The following is a 19,971-nucleotide window of genomic DNA, read 5'->3' on the forward strand; positions in this document are numbered from 1 at the left end:
CAAGATTTCTCATAAATCAGTCTCAAACTTAGCATTGTGCAGGCAGGTGTTGTCATTTTGCATCTTGGACAGTCTCTGTGTCTCTCTTAGCTCATTACTATGAAGTAAAAAGATGGGATTCAGGCCTGGTTTTGGAAGCAATTAATATCAATGTCAGCACTTTAAAAAACTCTCCCCCCTCCGTTTAATTTTTCTTTCTGAGGCTGCCTGTTTACTTCCTGGCTGCACTACAAAGTATAGACACATCCTGGTGGATAATTTGGAAACTCATACAATTGGGATCATAGGAAACACACATTTCAGAATTTGGACTTTTAGCCATGCATCTCACAAACTCAAGTATACGGAACATATTGATTCTTTTTTTCAGATTTGAGATTCTTCTGAGATAAGACAACTATCATGGCCTATATTTAAGGGGAAAGATGAGCAGGGATTCAGAGATGTGCATTTGGACAGCTCCTTCCTAGAGGACATTTGGATGGAGATGAGAGAGCCGCTGTGGGCGTCTGAGCAAGGTCAGTGCCTGAACCAAACTTTATCAAGAAACACTGATATGATCCAGAAAAGGCAGAAGTAATTCTGAACATTTTTTCAGCAAAGATCTTAGATACTGGCTAGATTCTGTCCCAGAGGAGGCAGTCAGTAACATAGCTAAACCAGGAAAAAAATGCACAATACTCTCACATTAAAGAAACATGGGTATGTGCAATGCAGTATAAGCTGGCACATATTCAAAGAATAATAATATTATTTTGAGACAAGTCCACAAATCTTAAACATTTCAAAAAATTAAGAGCCTAGGCAGCTATGAAAGAGAATGCCCTAATTCACATATGAAATGCAGACCTGCTGAATCAAGACAAGATGACAGTTTTCCATTTTTTCCTGAAAAGGATACATTCTTGAGAATTGGAGAAAATGATGATGGTAGAGAGTGGTGTATTTCCAAAGTATGAGACTACTTGTGCTTTCATGGGAAGTCTTGATAAGGCCACTCCCTTAGGGGAACATACTTTATCTCAACAGACTTTATCTTTCTACTTGTCATTGGATTCTAAGTAAAGGTACAATCTGTTTTTTTCTTCTTGAACATTTTTCATTACATTCCTTGAATTTTCTAATCTGTTAGGCTTTAAATACAAAATCTCCAACAGAAACAAAGAATAGTGCATCTTAAAGTTGCATCTCTTGTATTTTGTTTTCTGAAAATGTTGTGTGAGTGGCATTTCAAGGTTATACGTCATTGGAAAGGATCAAATGGCAGCATTTATTAGAGTGAAGAGAGTCAAACCAGATGTAATGTGAATCCTCATCTGCTTCCACTAAACTGAAATAGAATCTAGTTTTGATGTTAATTTGAAGAGCAGTCTGTGAAACATATTTCAAAATTTCAAAACAATGGTAAAATTCTGAATCTGAGAACTGGATAATTTGATATCTGAATTTTACTTCTCCTGAAATAGCTGCACACTAAGTGAAGAGAATTTAAATGCTCTTTGTTAACACATATACATATTTAATGCACTTCATCAGACAGTCAGTGGATTTTGCTTCTTAAATTCCACAAAGGGCTCTTTTGGTCTAGTATGTTATATATGATAATTATGCGTTCCATTAGACTCATGTATCCTTGCAGGCTGCCTTCAGAGTAGTCCACATGTAACCAGTTCCATTTCCTTTCTCAGCTCGTTTTGCTTCCCTATACTCCACTTCCAGGGACTTTTTTTCTGGCCCTTTTCAGCAGAGTAAAGCTTAAAGTTGGTGGGACTCCACTGTAACCTGTTATCTGTAGCAAATATTTATTGCCGAGTTTTCCACTACAATACCAGCACAGACGCTTCTCTGTGCCTCTTTAGCTGATACATAAAGTGTGCACAGGAGTCCCATTTCTTGACTTGAAATGTGTGACCATGAGGTAGGGTTTGTCAGAGGTCACCATTTTTGCTAATTCCTGTAGAACATCTGATTATCTGTAGCTGAGAGACTAAAGGCATTTAAGAGATGCCTTCTACAGAAACAGTGAAGTTCTTATCAACACCAGACCCACAGGATATTTAGCCAAGGCTAGAGCTCATGCTGGAGTAGATTACAGTTTTTTAAAAAGTGAACAAAAAACCCACCCCAAACCCAAACAAAGGCCTTTGCTCTTCTTTTGTTTGTTTCAAAAGACAGTGAGGTTTGGTTTTGTACTTCACAATTGCATTAGCACGTACTGCAAAACTCTTTCCTGTGTTCTTTCTCTTTTTAATCTTAAGCCTCTCATTCTAGATCTTTCTCTCTCTTTCCTTACTTCATCTGTTCTTTTTCTCTAACTAGTGTATTTGCTTGAATCCAGAATAAACTCAAGTAGCAGGCAGCCTCTTGCCTTCCCACTCTGTGGCCCAAATGCTCATTTCCCAAGTCTGCTCTGCTTTGGTCTTCTTTGCATTTTCATATAGATAGGAGTCAGGACATGCTTGGCTGAGCATCTCCAGATGCTTTAGAGAAAGTGGGATGCTGCTGCCTGTAACCCAGCAAGCCACTAAAAACCAACTGCCTGATGGCACCTCCACCCTACAGAGGTAGGTGAGGTATCCCACGCTCACAGAAAATCAGCTGGCACCCTGAACCTGCTGCTTCCAGGAGCACAAGGAAGATAGCAGGGGCTCCCAAGCTGGCTGGGCTATCTGGGTCAAATCTTGAGCTTGAATGTACATTCATATGTAGAGGCTGTTTTCTAAGCTAAATCTCTTGAAAAGCTTTATGATAAACTGGAGTATGGATTCTTCAGGAGGTGAATTATGTCTTGAATCCCACACAGACCTGCCAGCTAGGTCAAGAGGTTTCCTATGTACAAAATAACTTTGAAATTAAAGTCAAGTGCTTCAGTGTAAGCAATAATATGTTTTTCCTTACCTTATGGTTGTCAGGGCCCTGAGGGCTGCCCCAGCTCATGCTGGCCCTGTCCACCCCAGGGCTGCCCAACCCTGCCCAGGGCCCCATTAATCCCCTAGGGCCATCACCACAACAAACTCACAGCAGGGGTGGTCCCCACTTCCCACCGTCCAGTCCTGCTGGCCATGGGCCCTACTAAGCCAGTCCCACTTGCAGACCCATTTCCCAGCCTGGTCTTGGCATTGCCTAGAGCTTCTGTCTGGGATGGAGGAAGGGATGACTATGGCCCACAGGGTACCTATGGCCCCTCAGTAGTCTGACAGTGGCAATGGAAACAAGTGACAGAGGCTACATGGTGAAGTGAAAGCAAGATAATATTTCAGATTGCCTGCACTGAAAAGGGCCACGTATGCACTGCTCCTGCTAGAAAAAAAGCTAACATCACATAAATTCAATTTCTCCTTTTGCTGTTCTTAAATCAATGAGCTCGTGTTGCTATTCCTTAGAGTCAACAGACATGCCTGGAAAAACTGGTTTCCAAGAGGACTGCCCTTTCTCAGAACTGCACATAGGCACAAGGGAGGATGGAAAGTGCTGCTGGGCTGCTGAGATGCATATGGGAGAGAGTTTGCCAGACAAACAGAATTACAGATTTTGAAGCACAAAGAGTCCTTCAGTTTTCCCAGATTTCTCAAAATGCCTAATCCATTTGAGAAAAGCATTATCCCAATGTTAGCAATCTAATTTTCTTGTCCCTCCCACCCTGCCACTTTAATATAATGAATATACAAGCACAATTCTTAATCAGATGCTGGATTGCAATACTGTTCTAACAATTTTTAATCCAGATGCTGGATCAAAATATTGCTCTAACAAAGGAAGAAAATGTCTGTCATTGGTGAAAAAAGGCAATGCATGACCAAGATGTGCAAAACTGTACATTCTTGTAGTCTCAAGGAACTCTTCAGTTCTGTAAAAACTTTCTTAATCTAGGAAAATGCCTTTATACAGTTAGCAAAATATTCCTACTAGCAAGCTACTCTCTGAAGATCTCAAATAACAGCCAGAAGGTTTTCCATATACACATGCACAGGCCATATTCTTCCATAAGCTCTACAGAGAAATCTCATGGTTTTTACCTTACTGTCACATTGTAGTACTTTATGTTAAAATCCCCATAAGGAAGATGTACTCAAGCAGAAGGCTTTCCCACAAGTGTCTGTCTGTTCCAAACCTCTCCTTGCTTTCCTGCAACCTGTTCTCCTGGGAAGGAGAGCTTTCACACTAACAGGAGTCCTAATAAGACGACACATTATCATTGCACACAACTTTGGAAAGCAGCTTCTGGATTTGATTTAGCCCATCCATGCACCAGCAGCCCAAATTGTAGCAGCCTCATTATTTCAGTACTTGCTATGCATGCTGCTGCTGTGACTTCTGGTAATATGATCATCTCAGTTATCTTTGTAGTAAAGACACAGTCTAAATTCATTAGGATGTGAGGTTGGACCAGATGATCTCCGAGGTCCCTTCAACCAGAGCTTTTTATGATTCTTTTCTATGATCCTAGAGAGTTCATGACAAAGAAATTTACTCTCAAGAAGGAACTTACAGGGTCAGGATTTTTTGCTGAATGGAGACATCCCAGAAAATAAAGACAGATACTTTAAGTCAGAATTGTGGAATTCACAGAGGAAAGGTGAAAGAGAAGTGAGGAAATCGTGCTCATAGGAAGGACCTTGTAAATAAAGATTTTGCATCACATATTTTGTACAAAAAACTGTATGCAAAAATACTCAAAGTACATCTGCTGGTTTGTTTTTTGTTTTGTTTTGTTTTGGTTGGGTTTTTTTGGAAGCCCTTTTTGACTTCTGTAAATTTCATTACAGAATAGTCTACAATATGCAGTTTATATTATCTTCAGCAAATTTTTTTTGGCTAAGGCAAAATGTCAAAATCCTGCAAACATATCATGCAGCTGAAATGAATCCCAAATCAGAAGAGATTAAGAGTCAATGTTAAATAAATACATAAAGAACATCACACAAGTAGAATGCAAAATTGCAAGTGCTTTGATTTCCCTGAGCATTTGAAAAATGGTATAGGGATGGATATGAAGGTTAGAATTCTTTGGATATGAAAGAGAAAAGGAGTATAAATCTGATAACACAGAATCAAAGAAACACTGGAGGAATCACATGATGCTCAGAGAATATGAAAACTATCATTTTAGGTGAAATTTGTATACAATTTTAGCTCCCTATTCCTATAGAATTGTGCAAAAGAGAAGTGTCTTTTTTTTTTTTTTTTTTTTAAATTCAGTCCTTAAAGCAATAGGATTGCTGAACTCATTTGAGTCAGTACATGCTGGCACTGATTTACCTGGACAATTACCAGAATTACATTTTTAGGTCTTGCAATAAAATCCTGCTTCACATCTCTGCCAATGTATGTCTGGCATATTTTTGTCCTGTGCCTAACTGTGTCTGGCTGTCACTATCAGCTTAATTTACCAAGCACCTAGTGCTCCACAAATACTAACTAAAAACAACAACAAAAAAAGCAGTAAAGTAATAGCTATGGTTCATACTAGTGATTTGCTGGATTGGCTATAGCAAATATGCAATGTTTATTAAACTGATGGACTGCATGGCTCTAAATCATTTTAAATACTCACTTCTTTCACGAACCACTGGCAAAAGGCAGGCCCAATCCATTCTCTTGCATGAATCCCGCAGTCTATCCAGACAGCTTTCTTGTAAGGTCGTGATCTTTTACCTAGCTTGAAGTTTGAACATTCACAGACATATCAATAGATCTTATGACATTAGTGAGACACAGTAATATGAAGAAGATAACAGATTATTGATGAAATGCAGGTATGGCCAAGATAGTGAACCTGATCTATGGAAAAAAAAACCAACAAAACAACAACAAACAAAACAACATTACAGGAAAAGTGAGATCTGTCAATCCTTTACCGAGGAAGAAAATACTTAACTATCACTTGGAACAGGCTGAGGAAAAACAATGCTGCAGGAACACCTTAATGGAGAATCAAATTCTAGGAACTCTTCAACAGTGGATGAAAATTATATTGAAAGTAACTTGTTTAGTACTGTGTTAACACCTTCTCATTCTGTCATCCTAATATTTTGAGTTGAGAGCACACAGTCCTGGACTTTTGTCAACAGCCAAATCAGGTGCATGTTTGGCATGTGCTGAGAAGGGATCCAGAACCCTCTGGGGTCCCTCTCTGGCATAACTGCTTTACAAGACTGGCTACAAAACTTTCCAGCTTCCTTAAATCCAGACCCTGCTAATGGTACCTGCTGTGTGCTAGGTGCATACAAGTCCAAGTAGACTGGGCTTTTAATTTTCCAGCCTAAACATTTTTTTTTGGTTCATTTAAGGCCAAATTCAGAGATACGCTTAGGACTTGACAACTCATCCTTTAGGAAACCCTGATAATCTGCATCTCTGGTGCACCTGATATAAGTAACCATCTGCCACTGATGACAGAACGTAGCCTCACTAATGAGCACTTAATCTTTACCTTAAGTACAAACAGCGGTCTCCCTTCATAGGATTTTCCAACAGAGAACATATGAACAAGATCTGAATGAGTTTTATTCAGATAATACATCCATTCCTCGATCTGCAAATACAGAAATAAAATTGTTGCTTCAATCTTTGCACTTCACAGGAAGTAGCTGTAACTCATTAACTAACATCAGCTCCCAGTCTTCAGAATGTTTTTGGATTTTCTTGTAGTTTTTATTTTTGTCTTATTTGTTTTGTTTTTGTTTTCATACTTGAATTATAATTGGGATCCCATATTTCTATTGCCAGAGGCTGGAAGCAGCCTGTATGTTTTTGGTTTTATTTTTCTCCCCATTTTAGTATTGGAATGCATTAGCTGTTCACCAAGAATCTGGGGATGAAGCTAATCAGGTGCTCCCATTAAATATAAAGAATAGATGGAAGGAGGCCCATGTCTGCTTGCCAAGACATGGGATGGCAAACAGATTCAGTAAGCAAGGAGCACCTGTGGGACTCAGCATTACTTATGTTACTTGTTTCACAGGCATCGGATCTCACTGAGGCACAGCAGCCGTGTGCTCAGTTCAGAGTCTTAATTTTGGTGTGTGCTGAAACTGTGAAACTGTGTGAATACACCAAAATCAATAGATTTCTTACCAGCCATCTTTCAGGTTAGCATCTCTTATACATGAGTTTGTATTGAAATGTTTTTAAGGTTTTAGATGCCTCATGCAAATGCTTCAACATTTGCTCATATTGCTTACTTAACTCAGTGAGAGCAATCACTTACTGAACTCTCTTAATCCATCAGAATCATAGAGTCATAGAATCCTTAGAGTTGGAAGGGACCTGTAAAGGCCATCTAGTCCTACTCCCCTGAATGAACAGGGACATGCACAGCTACCAGGTTGCCCAGAGCTTGATCCAACCTTGCCTTGAAAATCTCTGGGGACAGGGCATCAAAAAACCTATTTTAAAATCAAAACTCAGAAGCTGTCAGAAACAGTTACATCTATATGTATGCCTTGAATACAAATACATAACAATATACACATGCATTTTAAGAAGGCACCTATTTCTGAAGAGGCATTTAGCACACTTTTGAAGATAACCAAACAACCATTGCTTCTACAGAGGGTGAAACTTCAGCCTCATTGAAGACAGAGGTGTAGCAGATACAAGATGCAATATGAATTTCCACGTACTTCTTCCAGGGAGTGATATACTTCATAGTTATATGCAGGTAGAGATCTTCGATGCCTAGATGCCCTCTGTCCTGTTTGGTTTTCTATTGCTTTCTGTAGATCTGATATGAGAATCCTAGGTGAAATAAAAGATACAGCTTTTTCTGAGCAGCCAGTAGAATACACTCTAAAGCAGAAAAACAGTAACATTTAGAAGAAATACAGCAGGAGCTAAAACACCCTGGTGCTACATCATCTGTTACATCATGACACTGCAGTGCTTCAGGCTTATTTGAATATATGCTGTCACATAAATCGTCCTCTTGCTTTGAAATGTAACAGTGCCTTCAAAAAACAGAATGAGCTTCTTAAGAGAATAAAGCAGAATGATGTAAATAGTGCAGCCAATGTGAAGAAGAAGCCACTTTCATTTGTTTATGGATCAGCATTTGTTGTCATCTTTTATAATCTAGTTATATATGTGACAATGTGATTTCGAACTTTGATTTGAAAACCATAAAATCATATTTTCAGGCTTAGAATAAGACATGCATACATTTTCTCATGATCATTGTACCAGCATGAAACACTTACATATACCTGTAAGTTGCAGAGGCAAAACAAAAAATTGAGACTTTGACAGCATTGTTCTGTGAATTGCAACAAATGACAGCAAAGAAAGGGTCTTAAATATGGTTTGTTGTTTGCATTTATCTACTTTGCAATAGCTGTCTGCCAGTTATTTCAAAATAACTTGTGAAAAACATGGAACAGCATTAAGTTAGTGTAACAATTATGCAAATACACCTGCATAATTAGTGGGAGGGTTTTTGCTTTAAGACTGAAAGGCAGGAAAGGCTGAAAATTTTCCTGTTTTATTGCAAAACCAAATAATGATGCACATCTAAAAGTATAGTATAGAAAATATCTAAAAATAGAGGGTGGATTGTCACACAGCAGCAGAAGCTGGAAATACTGTCAATAACAGCAACAGTGATATCTGTAAAACTGAGGGCAGTGCTGGCATAACCACCACCTTTAGAAAGGAACTCCTGGAGCACGGCAGTGTGTGATCGCTGTACCACTTATTCATCATTTCTGTAAAATGATGCTCACACGTGGCCTTTTAAAATCTTATAGGCATTAGTTCTATGATCAGAAAGAGATGGAAAGAAACTGCATTCAATTAGCTCCAAAATAAACAGCACAGCAGATCCTCAAAGATAATCAAATCATAGAATCATAGAATGGTTTGGGTCGGAAGGGTGCTTTAAAATCCCCTTTAATTCCCTGCTACAGTCGGGAAACCTCCCTGTAGACCAGGTTGCTCAAAGGCCCATCCAGCCTGGCCTTGAATGCTTCCAGGGAGGGGCCATGCATAACCTCACTGGGCAACCTGCTCTAGTGTCTCACTGCTCTCACGGTAAAGAATTTCTTCCTAATATCTAGTTTAGGTTTATGTCTGCATACAAAGCAAAGGTTATTGACATTCTTAAAACGTCACAAGGAAGTAACTGCATAATTAGGAATTACACTGTTCTACATCAGTAATTTTTATTAAGCAAACTAAGGACGTATAGTCTTGACTTACTAACTGCCATACACTTACAAGACCAGTCCAGTAAAACACTAAAACTTGTAATTGGATTAAAGCAGTGGTTTTATTCAAATCATTAGGACAACTAATATGTTAAAGAAATGCTCACCTGCTGTGCTGACTTCCAATTAATGTCAGTACTTGCCAGGATCAAGCTCTGTTGGCTTTTACAATGCTAGATTTAATTTCACAGCTCCCAAATGTCTGTGTGTCTGTGTTCCAAATAGTCTTTATTTACTTTTAAACAATTGTGTACTGTGTGCTTACAACATCCAGAGGCTCTTAATTTCCTGAGAATTGAACACAACCTAAATGTCAGAGAACTAAACATTTAGACGACTCAGTGCTGCGAATGTTCACCTGATACCTGGCCTGTTTATAGCCGTCTTGTTCATAGAAACATAGAATATTAAGGTTGGAAAAGACCACTAAAATCATCTAGAGCAACCATCAGCCTGTCACCACCATACCACTAACCACGACCCTCAGTGCCACATCTACATGGTTCTTGAACACCAAGACCACCTCCCTGGGCAGCCTGTTCCCATGCCTCATTTTTTCTTAATATCCAACCTGAATCTCCTCTGGAGCAATTTGAGGCCGTTATCTCTTGCCCTATTTCACCCTGCTGTCATAGAGTCAAGCACTGGGACAGCCTGCCTTTCAGGCCAAGGCTGGTTGTCCTCTTCATTATTAGGTCTGCTTAATGCTTCCTATCTTTAAGCACTGGCTGTCCACCCCAGCAGCCTGCCTCCAGCCTCAGCCTACACCTGCTGCTCCTCTCCTGACAAACCCTCCCAGCTCTCACTGAGGTACAGATATCAGGGGTCATGTCAGGACAAGCACATGCACAGCATCCAGGACTTTGCAGGGATTGAAGCTGAGCATCCCAATGGCTGCAAATAAGCAAATGTCTCCAAATGGGCAGCGGGGAGATGAAGGGAAAGAGCAAAGATACAGCCTAGCCCTAGCAAAATGCTGCCCAGCTTCCTCGAGGGCACATACCTCATGTGCACAAAGTGTCACAGAGGCCCTCTGGAAAGGTAGTGAAGGTAGAGTAATTCCTGTGTTTGTAACACAATACAATTTTAGGTAAACTGCCAAGACCCCTAGCTCAAGTATTCTTACCTTTTCATGCTCTGTTTTGCAACCTACCTAAAGTTCTCCAAGTATGATGGGTATTTTTGACACATACTAGTTGTTTCTGTCATATCATTTATGGGGGTTTACTATGAGCAGGAACAGGTGTGAATGCAGCTGTTGGGCACCATAATTAAGGGGCTTCTTGTTATAAGCACAGGAAAACAATTACAGAAACCATTATCTCCTTTTTTAAATGTAAACAACCCTGAAGCAGTGTAAAACCCACATGAAAGCAGCTCTGACCTTCAGCTTCTGGGCCTGTGTAAATAATTACCTTGTGTCTATTTTTGTATTTTTAAAATGATGAATTAGTAAGAGACTGTGGGTATAATAAAAATGTAATTCTGATACCAATGCACATAACATACAATAAGCTTTGAGCCATTCTCTTCTCACTGAGAAATAAGTATAAATAGCCTCATGTAGGGCTTTACTCAGCACATGCTGGTGAGAATACAAATAACTCATCAGCTGAGTACCCAGGTACTTCCTCACTGCACTTGAAAAGGCTTTCATGACAAGATCATCACTCGTGTCTAGTGTAAGTGTATCAAAGTGATAAATATCATTTGACAAGTATATTTTAAAAACTGCTTCGAATGCTTTCAAGAAACACTGTAAATGATGTGTGATCCTGAACATGTATTTATTCCATATGAATTGGGTCACAAGGAATGGAGTGTTATATGACAGAACTAGTATGTTCCTCTATAATTCATGAATGCTTACCTCCTCATTTACAGCACACTGTAAACAAGCCCAGCTCCTACTCAATACAGGGAGAGGCAAAGCAGACTGCAGAATTAGTAATTACCCGTTCTCAATCACAGATGTGATTTCCTATACTTTGAAAACACATAAACTAGACTCCAAAGGAGGACATTTAATTAAAACTGCCTTCCTTTGGGAGATTTTTCTGTTCTCCCTTTAAAATGGTTGTTTTCTTGGCAATGTCTATCTGCCTGCCAGTCTAGTTACTATGTGGAACATATTTTCAAGTGCACTTGGTGTGGTAGATCTGCCTGGGAGGCCAAATCTCTGCAGAGATGCACAGAAGGTGAAGCACAGGCTTACGTGTAGTGGATGCTGGCTTGCTGGAGGTAGGGTAGCAGACTTCGGGACGTGTTCTGTGGCACACGCACATCGATGACCGTACCTTCAGAGATGTGGAAGGTGCTGCTGGGCTGCCACAAGTCCACCTGTAGTGCAGGAACCAACCTGTAATTCATACGTATTCAGTGTAGGTGGGGAAATCCAGGAGATGGGACACTTGAAGCTATGCAGGCAAACACTCTAGGCATAATACAGACAATAAAATCATATTAACTGGTTCAGCTGAACATCTGTGGGGAATGGAGAAAGTTTTGAGGAATGATTGCCTCCAGCTTGCCAGAATTCTCATGGGAGATTGGCCAATGGGAAAAAATGACCTCAGGGACATACCTCCTCAAATGGCTCGAAACAAAATCCACCTCCAACTTCTTGCACCTCAACAGACTACTGTATGTTCCCTTTATATTTCTTCCTGTGGAGTCCATGATTGTTTTTTAAATTTGTTTAACAAAGTGTTTTATGTGTTCATTAGAGCACTAAAAGACGTGAACGCCCTGGAGATGTAGAAAGTATCACATATACCAGTGTTGTTTGCAAAGTGTGCCCATTTTATTCTCGATAATAAGTAGATCAGAGCTCAGTAACATAAACTGTTCTGAAGGAAGCTGTGATCTACTCAATAATTTTAAATAAAGTGACAAAATGATAGGATTAATACAGTGAAATATTCACAATCTTTTAAAAAACATGCTAGTTACTAATTGATAGCACAGTTAATATGGAATCTACACTTGAACGTACCTAAGGTTTTAATTTCTCCTCTTGACAAATATGAAATACACTTGGAAATTTTAGCCCAGAACATGAAATATTTAGCACACCTTGCCTGGTCTTGCTACAAACCTTGGAGAAGAGAGTACACTCCTGCAAAAGAGGATTAGTTCCAGCCATTTCTCAGGTGGTAATAAGAATATTCTGTCAAGAAGGCATCTGACCTGATACTGCCTCTCAAGCAGGATGTCTTCAGTCCAATTTAATGCAATTAAATGTCCACTACCTTGCAAGGAAAAGATCGAAACACAGCAGCAGCCTCTTCTATTCTTGCCAAAACCTCTCACTTCTTCATGCTGGCGCAATATGGTCTATAGATCTATGTGATCTTGCCAGGTGGGCCCAGCATCTTTTGCAGTCTAAAACCAGGACTGGCAAAGTTCTTGAGGCTGGTGAAGCTGACAGCAGCTACGGCAGATGGTCAGTAGAAACTGAACTCATAAATTAAATGGTGCTAAATGTAGCTTATAAATAAAAATCCTCTCACTGTGCTAACACCTTATGTTTGTTAGTCTATCAATCTTTTCAATTTTGATTATAGTCATTCAGTGAATTTCCCCCTTAATTCAATAAAGTTGATTTTAAACATGGTTAATTAGGAATGTGTATTTGACTTTTAAGGTTTTTTCTTAAAAGCACACAGCACAAAGGGTAAAAACCCCATTGCTCTTGGAGTAACAGCCTATCAATCAGCTATGTGTAAACCATCTTTATAAAGACAGCAACGAATTTTTATATGCAAACTAGATGCAACTGAAGTGTTTCCTGTTATCTACACATACAAATCTGGAAATAAAAATTACAAATATTAAGAAAAAAAAGACAATTGAGATACACCTGAAACTTGTCTGTGTTCTTGATAGTTACTCAGGACTCATTTTGTTGGATTTCTTCACTATCATGGAGGGGGTAAGCCAACAAATATTCATATCATTGCTCATAACATCATGGAGCTTTTTCATTTCTGAGGTATTCTAGCTGTCCCTCAGATTACTGGCTACAAGGGAATATAAAAACCAGAACCAGTCAGTTACTTAATTGATGAAATCAGCAGTATATTGCATGCCGGAATCTGGTGGTGAAAACAATATTTCACTACTAGCATTGTCCTGGAAGTGAGACAAAAACATCCCATTTTTAGAATGCAAACCATCCCTCTTCGACCCAGTTCCCTATTAGGATAGTTTGCTTTCATCTGACTCTCCCTTTGTATACTTTGCAATGTAAACAAAGTATTGAGCGCTCATCTGGGAGACGTTACCTGTGCTATTCAGAGCACCACTTCAATTGCTTTTGTTCTACAAAGCATATAACAAGAAACACATTTCTCCAACAGACATTTTATTTATATTGCAACTTCCAACTTGTCCTTGACATGGCATGGAGACCGTGCATGAAAACAAGATGGATTGAAGAGATGATATGTCAGGACTGAGTGTATCCAATCATTTTTTACTTACTGTCAGTTTTAGGAGACCTCATCATTGCATCCCCAGTGGGTACTGAGTGCTCTATTGGAGTCATCACTCTTCTTTCAGCATCACTCCTCCATCTAGAGTGCCTTGTATTTCAACTCTGTGTTAGCAAATGGCAAGCAAATGGTGTTCTTCTGTTCTTGAACTATCTATGACAGCATGTTGTTGTCCCCACACATTATGCATTACCTATTACACAGTATTCTGGATGGTGTACCAGCTAATGCTAACAGATATGTATTTGTTTCATGGGTGGTGGCATTCGCTGGGTCCTGAGAAGATTTCTTCAACTACCAGAACAAGCAAATGCAGAAAGCCTACTGAACTGTCTGAACATGCAGCCAAATATTTGAACATCAAAATTTACCTGGCATCTTGAGGCTAGAGAAGAAGAGATGCACTTTGGAGTATGTCTTCAACTCTAAATATTCTCATTTCTTTTGACTGGGGCCTTCCAACAGTCTTGTTTACAAGTCCTTTCCTATCTACCATGAGTTGCCCTTAGACAGTCGCAGGTTTCAATCCTGCCCAGGTAGGGTTTTTCAGCAGAATCAGACTTGGAACCTGCTGCACTCAGTGTGACTCTGAGTGCTTGTTCTCAGGGTGAGTGGTGACTCTGCAGATGCCCACTGAATGCTCTTTCCCAGAATCTCACTGAATGTCTAAGTGTTGCCTTCTATGAATGTTTGTGAAAGCATACAGAGAGAAACCTTTTCCCAGAGGTTTTTAAATAGTTACTGTTTTATTTAACAAAGAAAATATAAGACATTATTAACTGTGACTACATAGTAGGTACTCTTTATTAACTTCATACCCTTTTCCCAACGTTACTCATCCCATAAAAGTCCCAAGGATTCATTTTATGCTAAGGAAAGACAATGCTACTTGGGTTTCATATAGGCAGTTTCTTTTTAACCTGAAGTGTTAAAAATAGCTCAACAGTGTAAATGTATTATCTTTTATCTGGACAACTTCCAAACTACAGCAGCCCTGAACCCATTAGTCACGTCTTTAACTCAGCATAACAGTGAAAAGTCAACACCAGCAAAAGGGACAAATATTTGTAAAAGATTTGGGTGCTGAGCTAAGAGAATTCAGAATTTCTTCCAGAATTAAAAATTATGCAAATAATTTTCCAATAAGACAAATATTTTCTCACTGTAATCCTATCTGTCATAAATAGTGTACAAATCTTCACTGCTCTGCTGAGACAGAAACCAGAGCAGGGAGCTTTTTCATCACTAATGCCATGTTTCCCTCCAACCAATTCTGTGTCTGTGGAAGAGGAGCCCAAGAAGAAAGCAGTCTCCTTACGCTTCCCTACAAACATGACTGCATAAATCCCACAGTCCTCTTTTTCCTTTAAGTCACTGAAAGAACTTCCCGACTTCTTCAGATCACAGAACTTAGTATAATAGAAAGTAGTGGATAGTAAAAAAAAAACACCTAATGCTTTGCATTTAAAGCCATTTTCCTGGGCAGTAGCCTCCAGTTTTCTTCACTACTTGTTCATCATTTTTTAAAATTTTCCTAGTTTCTTCCTTCATTTAGGAATGTAAGGACAATGCTTGGTGCTCTCAATAGATTTGTCATCACGTCTAGATCAAAAGAGCTGACTGATGCATGTCATTGAAACTAACTAGGGTAACTGCTATAACTCACATCTACTATTTGGATAAAAGTGTTTACATGATTTACCTCTATTGTACCTCATAAAGATAGCAATTTTGTTATACTTTTATTACGTAGCAACTACAGTTACTGTATTTATTAAGTTGTATAGAGCAAAAGCAGACCTTAACATCACTATGGAATCTACTTTTAGATTCTTTTGACAAATGTTGTCAAATGTAAGGTTCAGAATACAATTACTGTTATGATGCCACTAGCTCACATGGCTTTGAATTTCTGATCCTCTTGTGAAAGGGAATTTGCAGTCAGTAATGCAAGTATTAAAGCTGTCAGGGTGTATAGGTTTTGCATTTGCATCCGTATGTTCATGTATAGACATAAAAACACTCTAAACAGTGCTGAAACTCATTGGATACATTTCCAGTTAAAATATGATAGTAGAAAATAGAGAATAGAAGTGGAAACTGCTCTAGCTTCACAAATGTTGTCAGAAGTCTTACTATTAAAGCTTGATCATATAAGAAATGGAGTCATGCACATGTGAATACACATGGACATACACAATGTGCAATGTTTTAAACTTCTTCTGGTATATTTGCAAAGAATGAATGAAAGGAGAATGAGTCCAGTTGAATCTGATGTAGGCAGATAATTATAGCTGTGCTCTAGTTCACCTGAAAAGACTGCAACTACTCCTCTGTAAATGTAGTCACCCTTGCGGATATTTTCAGGATCAAGAATTATTTCATGCTCACATGCCCCTTCCAATTAAGGAACTTTACGAACAGTCCTGACTGCAAATCTCCTTCAGCTTCCCTTTACATGCAACAAGCAAGCAAGAGATTCTTTATGCTTTCTAGAAGGACTTTCAGGGTAGTCCTGGCTGCTGGTGCAAAGTAATTTAAGTTTCTGATTTAGCACACTAGACATTTAATTGGCTCTAACTTTTCAGTATTTATTTGCTTTCGAGTGAGGCTGCTAAGAATAATAAATCAAGATTGATTCACTGAATTGCAGCAGTCATAATACTGGCAGTAAAAGACTGGGAACAATGCACAGCTTGAGGTTTTGCATTTTGCAGGTATTTCTGAAACTATAACACAGTAATGATCTTGCTACTCCATTCATACTGATATAATTTTACCGAGGACTCTACACTGCAGAAAAGAACTTGCTGGTTGTTCCTCAAGAGACTCACTGAATAAAAGACATGGCACAACTATTTGGTAATTGAATGCCCGTTCCCACAAGTACAGATGCCAATGGGCTAAGAAGATTTGAAAGATGTGAAGCATTCTTTAGCAGACTCATAAAAAAAGCAACAACAAACAAAGCAATCCAAACCCTGTTTTGTTTCTTATTAAACTATTTATGGCTCAGTTCATTCTGTAGTTGTTGCTGCACTGAGAATTGGAGTAATGAGCCCTGGGCTGGTCCTGCTCCTGCTTAAGCAATGGGAGCTGGGCAATGACTTTGTTGATCTTGGACTCAGGATTCTTCACCAGTTAAAGGGAAAGCAGATTTCTCCCACCTCGGAAAGTCCAGGCTTCCTGTATCATATGTGAACTCATGTGTGTGTACTCGTTATATGTGGGCTCTCTGCTTTTATCTTCAATCTCCTACTAAAGCTTTCTTAGAACAGTATTTTCCTTCTGAGCCTGAAAAGTAGTTTTATAGACCCTTGTTCTGATATATTGATGTATAACCCCATGATGGTCCATCTGTATCTGAAACTTTCTGTCCGTATCTGACTACCGTGTGATTTAGATTAAAATTGACTAAAGCATCTGGCTGTATAAATACAAGATGTTCGTAATATATCCAAAGTAAAATGAGCAAAGCCCTGGCTACTGAGCTTATTCTGCCCTTCTGCAGAGCAGGAATGGCTTCATTTAGGCTGTTATGCTTTCTTACTGCATTTTCAGATGGACTTTTGTTCTTTGAAGTCTTTTTCAGCATTTGCATTTGGAGCTGCAAATGATCAGATTTACAGCCAGCTGATCTTTTTCCCCACAAGACATTTCGGATTCTCTGAACTGCAATGACAGGATCAATTCAGGGATTACAATGGATAAGCAGCTGCTAGAGAGGCTAGAAAACAATCAGAAGGAGCTGTGGCTTCAAGGCCTACTTGGCTGGCTCCTCCCAGTGTTAAAGAAGTGCTTGGCTGCGCCCAGGAATTTCTTTTGTAAAATCTACTGAAGAATGAGTGGTCTGACTCTATTATGCCAGGAATGTTCACAGAGCAGTAGCTTCTTTGCTAGTTATACAAACAACACCGATTCCAGTCAGGCATATATGATTAAATGTGCTCATAGACCACTGGTAGAGTAGAAGTTATCAAGGCTTGAATGAAGTGGCACTTCAAAAATAATGCTTACGAAAGAAAATTCCAGAGCAGATAAACCAAATCTGTGGGTTCTGAGAACCTGAGCAAATCTGTTTCTTTGCAAAGCAGTTTGGAATGTGACATTTGTTTCTGTCAGTCAAGTCTAACAGATTTAAAACCATGGAAAGGTTCATAAATCAGAATCAGGCTTCTCAGATGGTCTCCTAAACAAGAAAGAGCGAGAGACGAGGGGCAGTCCTTGGAGATGATGTGAGGCAGAGGGACAGGGGATGGACCAGAAGAGCCCTGCAGGACAGAGATTGGGCAGTTCTGTGATACTCAGGTCACTCCATCTCATCATAAACATTTCTCTTTCTTTGTTGACAATTGTAACAACTTGCAAGTGGTTAGGATGAAAAGAATGAACCTGAAAAATAGTATTTCTGAGTCAGAAGTAAAGTTTTGTGTCATATCAATAAAATTAGATAGCAGCAAAGAAATGCAGCAGAATTTCTAGTTTTTTATATCAGTGCCTATGATTGCATCAGAGCAGCCCTCAGTCCAGGAACCATGACAACGATCAATAATTAGAAAGAAAGAACTCCATTCATACTTGAATTGTTCATACTTGAATCGTTAAAAATTTTGTTGCATTTTAGTCTATTTTAACCGTATGCAAATATGTCTTAAAGCTGCTATGCAATGTTCTTACATGAAAGCTGGAGGAGGAGCTCCATCACCATTCATCCCTATCATACTCACCACTGTATCCGCCCCGGCGGTCTCAGACACAGGCACTGCACAAGGGGTGTTCAAGGATATGCAGTGGTGCTGGCAGTGGGAAGCCTGGTTACCTGGCTCTTACTTCCCCAGAGAAACTGAATGAAACGTGACGCAGGAAGGTAGTAGAGACAAGGGATGCTGGGTGGCATCTCCCCCTTCTGCAGAGCAGTGGCTTCCAGCTGCTGCTGCCTTCATCACTAGGTGAAAACCAGAAACTGGGACCTTCTGCTTTAAACGATGGCAGGCTCCCTACCTGCTTTGTTTCTTATGAGCTCAGGCACATATTGCATTAAGAAGCGCTTGCAGATGTGGAAGTGATTGAGGTCTAAGAACTTCCTGACAAACTGCTCTGAGATGATGGCACTGTGTCCACAGAGCAGGGGCTGCAGGGGGAGTGCAGGGCCCCACTGTGCCTGGATGGGTCAGAGCCACCTCGTGCTGCTTTGCGGGCTGGATGGCAGCCAGTGTGACCCAGTGCATTTAGGCTTTCTTTTTGCTTTGATACTGTGGATGAGTTTGTTTGAGTTAATTTGTTGAATTCAAAGAAGTTTAAACAACCTTATAGAACTCACAGCAGGCAAATTTTCTACTGTAAGGCTGGCTATTTTCAATGGCAGTTCAGGTCTGCAAGCTATGATCACCCATCGGGGAAAAAAAACATTTTGTCACCTACAAGTTAATTGAAGTACGCTATGAAAGCATCAATTTATAATAATGATTAATAACAAAGCACTGTGGGCAGTGGAGCTACAGAGCAAAACTAATTTGTGGAAATTACTCAGCAAGTGATTATGACTAATGTGATTTGCCTTTGGGCAATTCATGAACCAAAAGTTAAACGTGTGGAATGACATTAACCATTATTCATTCAGTATAGACAATGGCATTTGTACTGTAGCAGAGCCTATTTACTCCAGGCAAGTTTAAGGGATTTATTATATTAAGCATTACATGGATTTTATTTGTTTATTTATTCATCTGGGGGGGGGGGGGGGGAGGAATATCCATCCTAAGGAGCTCCAAATATTAAGGTTAAAACGTCTGAAAGGATTATAGCAGTCTGAGTTAGCCTTATAGTTCACATATTGGGAACACAACAGTGCTGTTTGTGATTAAACATTTTCATGTGGACTGAAGTTCTTGAGTATCCATCCAGCCCCTGCTGCAAGGTTTGTTGCTCACACAATGGCTAATCTGTCATTACTGCCCAAGTTAATTAGTGAGGGTGCATTTTAAGATATTTCAAGCACACTAAGACATGGCCAATTCCAAGATCATCCTTTAAGGAATACTCAATGTAGGTTTCCATAAATGCACATTTAAGAAAAGTCTCCTTTTGTGCCTGACACTCTCCCCAAAAGTGGTGGAGGTTGCTGCCTGCTGGCTTCTACAGCATTGGGTGCAGCATGGCATCTCCACCTCTTCCCTTACTTCCCTGGTGTTTCTTTCTTTTCCCCAGATCAGGTGAGGCAAACAACAGATAGTTCATAGTTCAGGATAAAAAAGATGAGCACTTTCTCCATG

General features: G+C 39.5%; 1 protein-coding gene and 1 long non-coding RNA gene across 2 annotated transcripts in view; one reads left to right on the forward strand and one right to left on the reverse strand.

Annotated features, from left to right (window-relative positions):
* Nucleotides 1–19,971, reverse strand: part of CPA6 (carboxypeptidase A6) — an 85,919-nt gene that overhangs the window by 19,142 nt on the left and 46,806 nt on the right. The window contains exons 3-6 of the mRNA XM_090137679.1: nucleotides 11,419–11,543; nucleotides 7,626–7,740; nucleotides 6,434–6,535; nucleotides 5,555–5,659 (exon numbers count right to left, since the gene is read on the reverse strand). Of these exons, the coding sequence (XP_089993805.1) occupies nucleotides 5,555–5,659; nucleotides 6,434–6,535; nucleotides 7,626–7,740; nucleotides 11,419–11,543 (447 nt within the window). The remainder of the gene's footprint in view (nucleotides 1–5,554; nucleotides 5,660–6,433; nucleotides 6,536–7,625; nucleotides 7,741–11,418; nucleotides 11,544–19,971) is intronic.
* The window catches only part of LOC149918633 (uncharacterized), a 41,156-nt gene that overhangs the window by 2,324 nt on the left and 18,861 nt on the right, over nucleotides 1–19,971 (forward strand). Inside the window, exon 2 of the long non-coding RNA XR_016465202.1 lies at nucleotides 371–518. This is a non-coding gene — a long non-coding RNA (uncharacterized LOC149918633). The remainder of the gene's footprint in view (nucleotides 1–370; nucleotides 519–19,971) is intronic.

The sequence above is a fragment of the Phasianus colchicus genome, chromosome 3 (genome assembly GCF_987193195.1).
Source record: "Phasianus colchicus chromosome 3, bPhaCol1.hap1.1, whole genome shotgun sequence".
Taxonomy (NCBI): Eukaryota; Metazoa; Chordata; class Aves; order Galliformes; family Phasianidae; genus Phasianus; species Phasianus colchicus.